Here is a 13,604-nt window from a genome sequence, read left to right as displayed (position 1 = left end):
ATTCAAACTCATGCCAGTGTGGTTACAGTTCAACAGTAACGATTACGTTTGTCTGACTGGTAGCAGTTGTTTTGCACACGTGACCTTTGTTTTATTCAATCCACCTCCTGACGTAGGGATCTGCACATCTCTGCCACTTTGCTCCCTCTGCTGGCGACAGGGTTTCTATCAGACTCCCCTCCTCACACAGCTCCTTCAGTACAGCTGGTTTTCAGCAGAGGGCGTAAGAATGCTAAATCATTTCTCTCAAACAGGAAATGCATCTTCAGCATTATCTCTGACCCATGATCTCATAAGTAGCTGAATCTGTTCTAGGCCTACTCTTTATTATATCAGGCATGCATGTAACAATATGTTTAATACAATTGAAAACACCATACCTATTTGTGTTTTTACTGTTATTGAGCGTGATCATGATTGGACACTACCAAGTGTCATTTCAACTGAAGAACATCATCCACAGTCACACCCAGAGAGTAGCATACTGATATAACTTGTGTTTGGCAAATAAACTCTCATTTAATAAACACCTCAACAATTCCTTCGCAACATGCATTAATTCAGTAATATTATGGCTTTACTTGTAAGTAGTGCATAAAACATACTGGATTAGAAATCAAATGCAATGACAGAAACAAACATTTGGCACTTTTAGTTTTTGCAGCGAGAATTAAAAAAGCCCTGAAATACACATTCACATAACATAGATCAATCAATAGTGCATTTTAAACACAGAGACAACACACTATTCAAATAAATAACTCTTGTGCTACTGGCAGAGAAAGTTACATTTCCTCACATCTTTATTATGAGAGGAGTAACACTGTCTTGTTTAAGTGTCTAGCTACCTCCCTGTGCATACTGCTGGTGCTCTTTGGTGTTGAAGAAGGCAAAGAATATCTTCCTCCAGCCCATGGCGTTGGCTAGGGCCTCCATGTCAGGTGTGAGCTCATCACAGCGACTCCTCACAGTCTGTTCCCAGAACTCTGGCGAGTTGCAGAGCTGGGATAACCCATTCCGTATTGAAATACAACACACACACACAGACAGACAGAGAAACACTAGCTCACTAACTAAACCCAGATTATATTTTCCTGACCGTGTTGTAGCCTAACTAGGGCCCTGAGGTTTCCTTGTCCGTTCAAAAAACTCAGGGCCCTTAATGAAATAATGTGCAAATGAAAGAAATGTGCTTTTGCAAATGATTTGGCTACACACTATGCACTGGTTTCCTGGACACATATTACACCTAGTCCTGGATTTAAAAGCAATTTCAATGGAAATTGTCCTTAGATTACACTTTTTAGTTCAGGAGTAGATTACATTTGTATCTGGGAAACTGGCCCTTTGGGTTTGTAAAGCCCAGGCTCACCTTGTGGAATCTCTTTGTGGTCTGTGCCAGCTGTGCTACGTCTTTCAGTTCCAGGAAGGCCAGGATTTGGAGCAGTAGGTCATTGGGCAGGCGCTCCAGGTAGTCAAAGTTCCCTTGGCACAGTGCTTGGGTGTACTGTAGGATCTGCTGGCCAAACACCACACCTACCTGTTCTAGAGACGGGGAGTACACACCTACTCAGGGCAGTGCACTTTTCAAGACCCCCAACAGAACCATGTGCATCTACACCTAAACAAATAGAGTAGGTGATGTAGGCGTAATATTTAATTGCAGAGACTTGTAATGGAAACCTTACGCTGCATGCGGGCATCATGCAAAAAGTCATTGTGGGTCATCTTATTTTCTCCAGGTGCAGCACCCTTGAATTCAATCCGCAAAGAAATCTTCCACGATCTCCATGTCACCTGAAGAAAAATTCAAAAATACATAGGCCTGTTATACAACTCAGTTCTCTCAAATCATCAGAGCCTTGTAATTAAGTTATATTCAAAGCATGTTGAAACAGAAAAGTTACTTGCAGAAACAAATGTAGCACTTTAAAGTACAATCATGTCAATGGAGAGCAACACTACCAAATCCAGTGCTGTCTACCATGCCTGCTGTGCTAATGTGTAGCCTTTATCCACAGCCACAGTCCAGCATTGTGCACTTTATCTGTTTTTAACTCCCTGCAATCTGAAGATACATATCAGATGGATGATCAAATATAAGAATTTACCTCAGTTTTAGTGACAGTAAGCTGAAAAAAATCTTTTGTCGGAGGTGGACCCTGACCATTTATTTCAAACACTTTCTTCCCAAGTAGAGACGCCATTTTAGACGCTAAATAGTTACCATGACAACGGAGAGAACTGCAAAATATTTTGTGTGATAATGAGAGCGATTATGTTCGCAATTGTATACATTGAGTAATTGCTAATAATTTAAGTATATAAATAAAATAATGTAATGTATATAAAACAATGTCATGTATATTTTCGAGAAACAGTTGGTGGATTAGGGGGTCACGACCCAGCGGATTAATATTTCGCAGCTATCCTACTGTGAGATATATCATTTTAAATTCTCTAAACACAACCGTAGACAATATTAAATATATTCGCTAAATTGTTATTGAATACATGCATTTATTTGGATCAGGTTCTGTTCAGTGTCGACTAACAACTCGAAAGTAGTTCCTAGCGGAAGAATGGGGCACTTTAGAGCGGAGGTATATTGCAGTTGCAGGTCCCTCAGCTGATGTGAAGGCTGAGAGAGTGAAGCTGGTGCACTGTCTGTTACAACTACAACACTGGAACAAATAGGTAATAACATAATATATATAACGTTCAGTGGCATCTTATTCAATAGTTTGAGGGGCTCATTGAGCGTTTAAGACTGAAATACTTGTGAGGAATGGAGAATCCGTCTCGCGAAAAAATATGGTTTCCAATTGTCATCTCTCGAATCCTGTTCCTGCTTTCCTGTTTTTTTGTGTCTGTGTGTGATGCAAGCAGCAAAGAAGGTTCAGAGGCCATTTCGTTTTGCAACTTGTTTTGCCATAAACATACATTAGGTAGCTAGTGAAACAAAATAAGCTCGCTAACCAAACAACTCTTGAATTGGAAATATCATAAGGTTAGCCTGTCGGCGAAACAAACATTTTAGCTAGTTAGTTGACTACCAGCTAGCTAACGTTAGCAAGCTCGCTATCTAGCTAACGTTAGCAATTATCTCAGTTAGCAGAATGCTTTCAGTTAGCGACATTCGTTAGCCGGGTATCACTCACTTTAGCTACATAACCCGAATCATATCGGGTTAAGGTCAACATGTAACATTAGCTGCCTAGCTAATATTAAAAAGCGGCTAACTAACGTTAACTTTTTAAGAGGTGGTAGGCAGCTAACGTGTAATTTAATATTGCGTTCCCCATTAATAAATCTAACGTTAACTATGTTTGTTTGCCAACACTGTTAGCCAGCCAGCTAACGTTATATAGCAAGGTAACATCGTCAGGCTAGAGAGAACTAAGCAACCAATTAACTTAACAATGCTAACTAGCAGCAAGAAAAACGTTAGCTTCCTATTTGGCTAGGATAGTTAACGTTAATCAAGTAAACGTTTGTTTAGCTAGCTACCTTAGGTAGCTAACGTTACTTTGTTAAATATTGCGTTTATTACACGTCGACAGCTGTTATATTACTGAGGCGATACAATAATTATCAACTAGCCAGCGAACTACCGTTAGCTATTTAGCTAGATTAAAGTAATGTTAGTTTTGTATTTAGTTACTGTTCGCTAGATAACGTTAACATATTGGATAATGCTGTGTGAATGTCGTTGGGTGAAGTTTCCGACATTCCCTTTGAATACACTATTGCATTAGCGTAGCTGTCCTAACAAGAAAGCTAGCTAGCTAAAGGTTAGGAAGCTTGTTAGCTAGTACAGCTGAGTCCTCTGGTGCGAAGTTAATAATAGTCCGACCGATGCTGTCATTTTCGATGGAAAGCTCAGGTAATTGTTATTTAGAGGACATTTGCCAGCCATTCCATTTGAGGTGGTTTCCATGCAAAAGGTTTTATTTAGCTACACATTTTTGTGCTGTTGTCTTGATAACGTTCGTTGAACGTTTTTACGACAACAGACCACCAACTACGCATTTTCATGCCACATAGATAACGTTACATTCATACATAGCTAGCTAATATGTTGTTTGCGGACTAGTCCGCATTTTTATATAAATAACCAGACATCTTAACTAAGTGTAACGCGATAACGTTTGAATCTGAAAGGTACCATACTAGGCTCTTTGTCTATTGCTAGCTAGCTAACGTTACTGTCAAACTGAAATTCCGGGACCAGGTTTGCTAACCACCTAGCTGGTGCTAACTACGTCAGATGAAGGCCTCTTTGTAAAACGAGATAGAAATAAATTAGTGTTGGCTAATAAAAGCTGGTTATAATGAAAGCTATTATATTAACCCAAGTAGTGAACTGTAGATTGTACAGGACTACAGTGGAACATGGTAAAACACCAATTGTCAGAGTTGGGACGAATAAATAAACAAAGACTAGGATGTACAGTCAGACAAGGCCTGGCTAAAATGGCCTTGCAAGCTTGCCAATTGTTCTTATTTTGTGATCAATATCGCAGTATTTTGGGTCTTAACATGAGTGATGGCATGAAGAATATGTAGCAAGTTTATCAAATTTGTTTGTTTTAACACGTGCATCATAATGAACTCCCTAAATAAATGTTCAAATCCCGCCTTTGAGTCCCTTAGACACTTAACATGAGCATTTTTGCAATGGGTAATTAAAGAGCATACCTCTATATCATGATAATCTGAAAATACATATCGGACTAATATTTACTTAAACTCGCGTGTTTATTATAGTTTAGCTACTGTAACGTTACATGGTGAAGGCCCTTTACTGTTATGTAGCATAGGATTTTGACTTGCTGTATTTTGAGTGCTAGGCCTGAAATATTCATTTCTCTTTGTGCCATATTTCACAGGAAATTTGCTGAAGTGGATTTGCACAGGAACTTTTGTGATTAATTGATGGTGATATTTTGCTTACAGAAATGTATAGATAATTAATGGCAGAAATTTAGATTTCTTTGCAAATCATCTTGTTTGTTTACCTACCAACTTACTGTGTTTACTCTAGGGCTGGGAATTGCCACGGACCTCACGATATGATATTATCACGATACTTAGTCGCTGATATATGTATTGCGACTAACAATTCTATGTGTTGGGATTCGATAGAGATTTTATTGCGATTTGATCTTCCAAAAATATTGGTCACTATATGTCTGCTGCAGAATGACAAGAGATGCATGAGAACAGGTTTTGGTCAGTCATGGAAATAAGTGTTGAAAACTAATTGGCTCCCTATTTAAAAAATATGCAGAACAAGCTATGATGGAAAAATACTGGAGATTTGGTGTGGGTACAGCAAACAAGCACTAAAATAATGCGTTATATATATAATTTGTCCTGCATATCTTTTTGTACATCAATTAAACAAGAGTCAGCTTTTAAGTTATTTCACTACATAGCCTATTTGTTTGATAAAATACACTTTAGAAAAATATAAATGCAACATCCAACAATTTAAAAGATTCTACTGAGTTACAGTTCATTTTAGGAAATCGGTCAATGGAAATAAATTCATCAGGCCTTTATCTATGGATTTCACATGAATGGTCTTTACCTTTTAGAAAAATGTAAAGGTGTGGATCAGAAAACCAGTCAGAATGTGGTGTGACCATCATTTGCCTCATGCAGCGCGACACATCTCCTTCGCATACAATTGATCAGACTGTTGATTGTGGCCTGTGGAATGCTGTCCCACTCCTTTTCAATGGCTGTGCAAAGTTGCTGGATATTGGCAGGAACTGGAACATGGTGTGGTATATGTTGATCCAGAGCATCCCAAACATGCTCAGTGGGTAAAATGGCTGAGTATGCAGGCCATGGAAGAACTGGGACATTTTCAGTGTACAGGAATTGTGTACAGATCCTTGCGATATGAATGGCACGACAATGGGCCTCGGGATCTCATCATGGTATCTCTGTTCATTGAAATTGCCATTGATAAAATGCAGTTTGTTGTCCTTATCTTATGCCTGCCCATACCATAATCCCACCACTACAATGGGGCAATCTGTTCACAATGTTGACATCAGCAAACCGCTCGCCCACACGATGACACGTCAGCCATCTTCCATGTGCAGTTGAAACCGGGATTAATCCATGAAGAGCACCCTTCTCCAGCGTGCCAGGGGCCATCAAAGGTGAGCATTTTCCCACTGAAGTCAGTTACAATGCCGAAACCACTGTCATGTCAAGACCCTGGAGAGGATGACGAGCACACCGATCTTCCCTGAGACGGTTTCTTACAGTTTGTGCAGAAATTCTTCAGTTGTGCAAACCCACAGTTTCATCAGCTGTCTGCTGGACTCAGACGTACCCACAGGTGAAGAAGTCGGATGTGGAAGTCCTGGGCTGGCGTGGTTACATGTGGTCTGCAGTTGTGAGGCCAATTGGACTTACTGCCAAATTCTCTGAAACTGCATTGGAGGTGGCTTATTGGTGGCCAATTGTGCTCTCCCTCAACTTGAGACATCTGTGGCATTGTGTTGTCTGTCAACTGCATATTTTTGTGACTTTTTATTGTCCACAGCACAAGGTGCAACTGTAATAATGATGCTGTTTAATCAGCTTCTTGATATGCCACACCTGTCAGGTGGATAGATTATATTGTCAAAGGAGAAATGCTCACAAACAGGGATGTAAACAAATTTGTGCACTGAGATGCTTTTTGTGCATATGGAACATTTCTGGGATCTTTTGATTTCAGCTCATGAAACATGGGATTACCACTTAAATGTTGCATTTATATTTTTGTTCACTATAGAATATGGAATCTCGAAGTTGACTGCTGCTGAAACAAAGTTTTTTTTTGTGTGTGTGTGCGCACATGATCATCATACACCATATCACCTTCATTTGGAAGTGCATTATTGAATGTCACCCATAATATAAGACATTGTCTTGTATCCTGATTTTTACTCGACGTAGACCCTATTTCCCAATGTGATTTTCTCCCTTTCCTTCCAATTAGGACTTTTACTCAAGGCTGTTAAGTTCCTCTGTAATATGTTTCAGTTGAAGTAGTCCTACATTGCATTGTCAAAATAAAGGTTAAATAAATTAAATTGGGTACTCCGCTAACCTGTTACTTTCAGCCTCTCTGGCATTCTCACCTCCATTCTGTCTGGTAGAAGACAAATGGGAATATCTAGTTTTCCAAATATCATTTGGTCAATTTATTAATTTCAAACATTTCATTAATGTTTATTGTTTATTGAATTTATTAAATTCAAACATTTCAAGCATTTATCTTATGAAATCGAGCGTTTTTTAATTTCTATTCCGGGTTGAATTGAGTCTTGCACAACAAAGAACACGCCATTGGTATCTCAATAATATCAAGGTTGGAGGGAACTGTCAGTTATCCTACCCATGATTTGAATTCATGGCCTGTACGATATCACAATCATTCTCCTCCAATATAACTTGGCTGTCGATGCGTGGGTTGTTTAGTAACAATATCGATGCATGCACATCTTCGGGGCAAACAAGTCAACTCCAAAGGATTATTGAAGTGAAATGTACATTTATATATATTTTTATTTAACCTTTATTTAACTAGGCAAGTCCAGCTAAGAACATTCTTATTTACAATGACTGCCTAGTCTCAATGTTTATTTGAAAACATAAATTCATCTATAGTTTTTGGTTAGCTATCTAGTGAATTTTAGCCATATTATCATAGAGATCAAATAAGTCCAAATAAGACATGCTATCAAGTAGAGGTCGACTGATTTAATCGGAATGGCCGATTTTTAATTAGTGCCGATTTCAAGTTTTCATAACAATCGGTAATTGGCATTTTTGGATGCCGATTTACATAGCAATCCACGAGGAGACTGCGTGGCAGGCTGACCACCTTGTTACGCGAGTGAAGCAAGGAGCCAAGGTAATTTGCTAGCTAGCATTGTTTTTATAAGATAAGTTTAATCTTCACATAATCACTAGTTAACTACACATGGTTGATATTTACTAGTTTAACTAGCTTGTCCTGCGTTGCATGTAATCAATGCGGTGTCTGTTAATTTATCATCGAATCACAGCCTACTTTGCCAAATGGGTGATGATTTAACAAAAGTGCATTTGCGAAAAAAGCACAATCGTAGCACCAATGTATGTAACCATAAACGTCAATGCCTTTATTAAAATCAATACACAGATATATTATTTTAAACCTGCATATTTAGTTAAAATAAATTAATGTTAGCAGGCATTATTAACTATGGAAATTGTGTCACTTCTCTTGCGTTCAGTGTAAGCAGAGTCAGGGTATATGCAGCCGTTTGGGCCGCCTGGCTTGTTGCGAACTGTGAAGACCATAATTAATTTGCCAGAATTTTACATAATTATGACATAACATTGAAGGTTGTGCAATGTAACAGCAACATTTAGACTTAGGGTTGCCACCCGTTCGATAAAATACGGAACGGTTCCGTATTTCACTGAAAGAATAAACGTTTTGTTTTCGAAATGATTGTTTCCGGATTTGACCATATTAATGACCTAAGGCTCGTATTTCTGTGTGTTTATTATAATTAAGTCTAAGATGTGGTATTTGATAGAGCAGTCTGACTGAGCGGTGGTTGGCAGCACCAGGTTCGTAATCATTCATTCAAACAGCACTTTCCTGCATTTGCCAGCAGCTCTTATTTATTTTGAATATATCTTTTTTTTTATCTGCTTTTTTTGGTCCTCCAATAATCGCTATCTGCATTGAAAAATCATATTTGGTTGACCTCTACTATCAAGAACAAGACACAACTAGCTGAAACAAGCCACCTACATTTCTCCACATGGCACATTCTTGCTATTGAAAGATCAGATAGCTAGAAACAATTGTAAAACACAGCCTTTGCCCCATAGATGCACATTTTCATGACCCTGTCAGGCAAAACGTCCTCAGCTGGTCTAGCTGGTCATATTCACCACTGCAGCAGGGGAGGGCGAAAGTATGCTTATTTTGTGTAATGATATATGCACCCACTCCATTGTGTATTGTTACCCCTGTATTTCATGACCCTACTCCCCAACACACCAACCCCACTTTTGTTGAGAAAGGAAATGGTGGCAGTAGGTGCATGGAACACTGAGTTGGTTCTCCGAAGACTCTGTATGCTTTCTTCAGTGATTGGCTATGACAAGCATACCCGCAGACTCTTAGTAATGGGATACCCCCAGTGACCTGGAGACGATGTAGACTTAGGACAATTGGTGGCTGTTCTCTCTGTTCTAATCTATACTGAACAAAAATATAAATGCAACATGCAACAATTTCAAAGATTTTACGGTTCTTTATAAGGAAATCAGTCAATTGAAATAAATTCATAAGGGTCTAATCTATGGATTTCACATGACTGGGCAGGGGCGCAGGGCGCGGTCAATCAGAATTTGTTTTTCCCCACAAGGGCTTTATTGCAGACAGAAATACTCCTCTGCACCTCTCCTGACACACCTGTAGGTGAAGGAGCCAGATGTGGAGGTCTTGGGCTGGCGTGGTTACACGTGGTCTGCGGTTGTAAGGCCGGTTGTACGTACTGCCAAATTCTCTAAAATGTTGGAGGCGGCTTATGGTAGACAAATGGCCAGTAAATTATCTGTGTGACACAACTGCACATTTTAGTTGCCTTTTATTGTCCCCAGCACAAGGTGCACCTCTGTAGTGATCATGCTTTTTAATCAGTTAATTTGTCACACCTGTCTTGATTATCTTGACAAAGGATAAAATGCTCACTAACAGGGATGTAAACAAAGTAGTGCACAACATTTTAGAGATAAGCTTTTTGTGCATATGGAACATTTCTGGCATCTTTTATTTCAGCTCATGAAACCTGAGACCAGCACTTTACATGTTGCGTTTTATATTTTTGTTCAGTGTATGTCTCTTCATGTTCCCAGGATAATACTTAGCCTAGATGTGTTGGCTTATGTGATCTTGCGATTCAAAAAAAAATCTGCGTCGTTTAGTTTGTTGTGGACAGTCATTTTGGGCCTGTCGTCATTGTCTCTGTTTGGATCAATCCGCCCTCTATATTTGGGCTGATTAGATTTCAGAGATGTATGTAGCCGTGTGATGCATTTTGGCTTGAGGCTCATTGATCTCGCGGGCTACCCTGTGCTGCCGCCAAACAAATGGTAATGTGTAACGTGAGTAATACGATTTTCCACTAATTGGTCTTTTGACCAATCACATTAGATATCTTTCTGATCTGATTGATCCAAAATGATTGAAAAAAAGATCGGCGTTGGGCTGCCTGTAAACGCAGCCAATGTGGTTTTGAGAGTGATAATGTGGGGTTGAGGGGCTATTTTTAAAATATTTTTTATTTTCTCCCAAACTGCAGCATTGATGGCATCAACAGCCACCACCAACACATGTTAATTGTATTTTACTTGGTTTTGGAATATATCACACATCCTGATGTCTCACCCACGATCTGATGTTTTTCTTTTCTCTCTAGTGAATGGTAGTGTCTAGAAAGGGTATGTCCCTTCAGGAGAGAGGTGCCAATGTCCAACCGGCCTAATTCCAATCCAGGGGGGTCACTGCGCCGTTCACAGAGGAACACTGCTGCGGCCCAGCCACAAGACCATACAGTCGCGGGAAGGTAAGCCACCCAGCACATTTTAATAACTTTCTCGTTTGTGTTGTTTTTTGGATTCTGCTTGTATGTTTGAACATGTGAGGGCATGCTTGAAGCTGTTCTCTACTGTATAGTCTTCTCTACTTTTCTCAAAATGGCTGCCATTTTTCCTATTCACCATTGATATTAGAACTTTAAGGGCCTAAACCTTATCAGAGCTGGAGCTGATAACGTTCATTCTGTTTCTAAATATTTCTTAAGCTTTTCCAATGTGTTTAAGTGAAAGGAAAAGCTTTGTGGGGTATTTTATATTAATCTAACAGTACACCTACATATAGGTTGTTTTTGCACAGTGTTGTACAGAGGCATTCCTTGGAGCAGTACAGGATGGGTGAACAATGATAGGGGAATAACTAAGTATTTTATTCATGATATGGAGTGATTACACAAAACCCACACTCACTTGCTCTTTAATTCCCAACCTTACAGGTTGCAGTCAGAGCAGGTAAAACATAAAACAAATTCCCCTCCTGAAAGTAGAAGACCTAAATCTAAGGCTTCCAAAGCCACACCCAGCTCATCCTCTGGCCAGTCCAGGGGGCACAGCTCAAGAAGGTACCCCTCTTTCCTTAGCTCTCACTATGTGTTTGTGGGGTCTGCTTTTGACAATTGCACTTAAATAAAAATGTGTTTTAAATATGGTTTATTTTCTATCTATTGCGCCCTTGGCTATTCACTCTATGCCTAAATTAATTGAATGGAAGCATTGTACTTGATCGCTTTGTCTTTCCAGTTTGGAAACTGTGCTAAAAGGTTCTCTCTTTCTCTCCTCCACCGTCCTGGCAGTAGCAGTCTGTCACTGTCTGTGGCCTCATTTGTGCTACAAGACGACCCAGAGGCCCCAGGGACATCCGAGCGAGAGCCAACAGGCCACCAATCCAAGAGTGAAGGCACCACCCGAGGGTTGAAGAGAAGTTCTGCACCTGACCTCAACAACACCTACACCCCCACCCCAGCCAAGAAGTCCAAATCCCACCCTCCACCCAGAGACCATACCACTGAGGCCAAGAAAGGCCCTGCCAAGTCCTCCAAGAAGAGATCCCTGGCTCCAGAGCTGCCCGCGCCCACAGGCCGCAGCAAGAGCGGGGCCTCTGGGGCCTCACCGACCCAGAAACGGAAGAAGGCTGACTCCCTCCCCGGTCTGAGCAGCACTGCTGGGTCCCTCCCCAACCGTACCGACGGCAGATCTGCAAAACCCACCAAGCTGGCGTCGAAATCGGCCGCCTCAGCCAAAGCTGGGTGTAGCACCGTGACTGACTCCTCCTCTTCTGCCTCCACCTCTTCCTCCTCCTCCACCGGCGCCAACAGCGCCACCGCCACGCAGGGCGCCAGGCTCAAGCAGGGCAAAGACCAGAACAAGGCACGCCGCTCCCGCTCCGCCTCCAGCCCTTCCCCACGCCGAAGCACCCGCGACAGGGAGCAGGCCAAAGCCGCAGTCTCGTCCAAGTTTGAGTGGGCCTCCCGCTTCAGTCCCAAAGTCAACCTGCCAAAGCCCAAATTGTCCCTACCTGGCTCCTCCAAGACCGAGACCTCCTCCAAACCTGGGCCCTCAGGACTACAAGCCAAACTAGCAAGTGAGTCTGTCCCGCCCTCTCCGCATACCTGTGCACCATTTCCTTTCAACCAAGGGAGAGTTGGGTTTGAGGTGCTCATATTTGTAATGGTCAGCCAGCCAGGGTCAAAGCATTGCTGCCTTTGTAGGGTTCGGCATGGTGCTCTGTAGGGGCTCTGGTGGAGGTTACTCTTCGGGATTAAATGTCACAGGGACAGGACCCCTGTTGCGGCGTCAGTTACAGAAACTCACTCTGCACTGGGACCTGCTGCTGCCGGGGTTCTCATGCCAGGCACACTCCACTCCACCACACACTCCATGCGGGGATTAACCCTGCGCAGACAGTCAGTGCTCATAAACATGCATGGACATAACCTTGCGGATAAACTCCCACGACACAAGTGTAACTGATATAGGCAGTCCCAATTCTCTTCTTTGTTCCCTTTTGGCCCTAACCTTTCAATGTTTAGTGTCTGGATTAGCATCACGGGGTAGTGGCTCGGCTGGTGGCTCAACTGTAGCCTGTTGGACTGTGGCGCAAATGGATATTTTGTAAAGGAAGGACACTGATTCACTACAGCCCCTCAGGTGTTGGGTAGGTGGTAAGGGCTAGCTAATGTGCTCGGAGGCATTTAAAATACTTTTGCTGTCAGATCAGACACAATCAGTCCTGAGGTTACAGAGGTCACACCACGGCGATGCGTTGTGGGAGTTGTAGTGTAGGATTGTCAGTCCGCTGCTGTGGTGTGTTTTGAAGAATTGAATGACTGCATGGCTCCAAATGTCCATAGTCTCATACAGTTTGAGTTTAAAGCTCATAGGTGGGTTAGGGGGAAGGTGTCACGAATGTAGTGCATGCGGGCGAGTGGAAGATGATCAGTGGTTCAGCGGTGGGTCAATGTGTTCTGGGTTGGGGATCTAAGATGGTGACCGAGGCTAGGCACTAGGCACGCTGCCACAGGGCCCAGCTCCAAACATGTGCCCGCTCTGAGAGGTCCTGACCAGACCGCCCTGCCGGTTGACTAGCAAGCGTCAGGTTCTCACTGGGGAGGGGAGCAGAGAGTGATTCACCCACTTTTATTAAGTAGGGAGGGGCACAGATTGTCACTTCTAGTGCACGCTGTCACACACACACTCAACATATATTCTCAGTCTCTGTGGACTCTGCTGCTATAATGGTGAGTAAGCCAGATTGCATGGTGGGGTATGAGGTGTAGCTGTGATGGTGCGCAACAGGCTTTCTGCTGTAGCAACAATACAATGCCATTTGGATTCTTCTGTTGGGTAACTGGTGGTGTTACTTGGGTTAATGGGTGAGGGGTGTGTGTGGTTGCGTTTGTGACTACTTGTCTGTTGACAGCCCCTGTATTGTA

The 13,604-nt window shown here is 41.9% G+C and overlaps 2 protein-coding genes across 16 annotated transcripts in view; one reads left to right on the top strand and one right to left on the bottom strand.

The window, feature by feature from the left end:
• LOC139549698 (E3 ubiquitin-protein ligase TRIP12) overlaps window positions 1-13,604 on the top strand; it is a 78,601-nt gene that overhangs the window by 23,365 nt on the left and 41,632 nt on the right. For 5 of the 15 annotated variants that reach the window (XM_071360372.1, XM_071360368.1, XM_071360367.1 and 2 more), the window contains exons 1-4: window positions 2,581-2,697; window positions 10,497-10,643; window positions 11,109-11,234; window positions 11,466-12,253. In XM_071360372.1, the coding sequence (XP_071216473.1) occupies window positions 10,546-10,643; window positions 11,109-11,234; window positions 11,466-12,253 (1,012 nt within the window). In that variant the 5' untranslated portion in view covers window positions 2,581-2,697; window positions 10,497-10,545. Of the gene's footprint in view, window positions 1-2,580; window positions 2,698-3,764; window positions 3,887-10,496; window positions 10,644-11,108; window positions 11,235-11,465; window positions 12,254-13,604 lie in introns of those variants that run through there. The other 10 variants (XM_071360373.1, XM_071360369.1, XM_071360366.1 and 7 more) reach the window with 5 other exon arrangements.
• On the bottom strand, window positions 545-2,414 carry fbxo36a (F-box protein 36a). The gene is made up of 4 exons (XM_071360413.1): window positions 2,112-2,414; window positions 1,689-1,797; window positions 1,373-1,545; window positions 545-1,002 (listed from the first exon to the last, which is right to left on the bottom strand). Exons 1-4 carry the CDS (start codon window positions 2,205-2,207, stop codon window positions 841-843), a joined length of 540 nt encoding a protein of 179 aa, XP_071216514.1. The 5' UTR covers window positions 2,208-2,414; the 3' UTR covers window positions 545-840.

This window comes from Salvelinus alpinus, chromosome 22 (genome assembly GCF_045679555.1).
Source record: "Salvelinus alpinus chromosome 22, SLU_Salpinus.1, whole genome shotgun sequence".
Taxonomy (NCBI): Eukaryota; Metazoa; Chordata; class Actinopteri; order Salmoniformes; family Salmonidae; genus Salvelinus; species Salvelinus alpinus.
Note: the sequence above shows the minus strand (reverse complement) of the source record. Positions and strands in the feature narration are given on the sequence as shown.

Coding starts and splice junctions, on each gene's coding strand:
- fbxo36a (XM_071360413.1), bottom strand. CDS start 2,207: ATGGCGTCTCTACTTGGGAAGAAAGTGTTTGAAATAAATGGTCAGGGT. Junction 1,546..1,688: donor GCATGATGCCCGCATGCAGC/GTAAGGTTTCCA, acceptor CCCCGTCTCTAG/AACAGGTAGGTGTGGTGTTT. Junction 1,003..1,372: donor CCACAAAGAGATTCCACAAG/GTGAGCCTGGGC, acceptor GGGTTATCCCAG/CTCTGCAACTCGCCAGAGTT.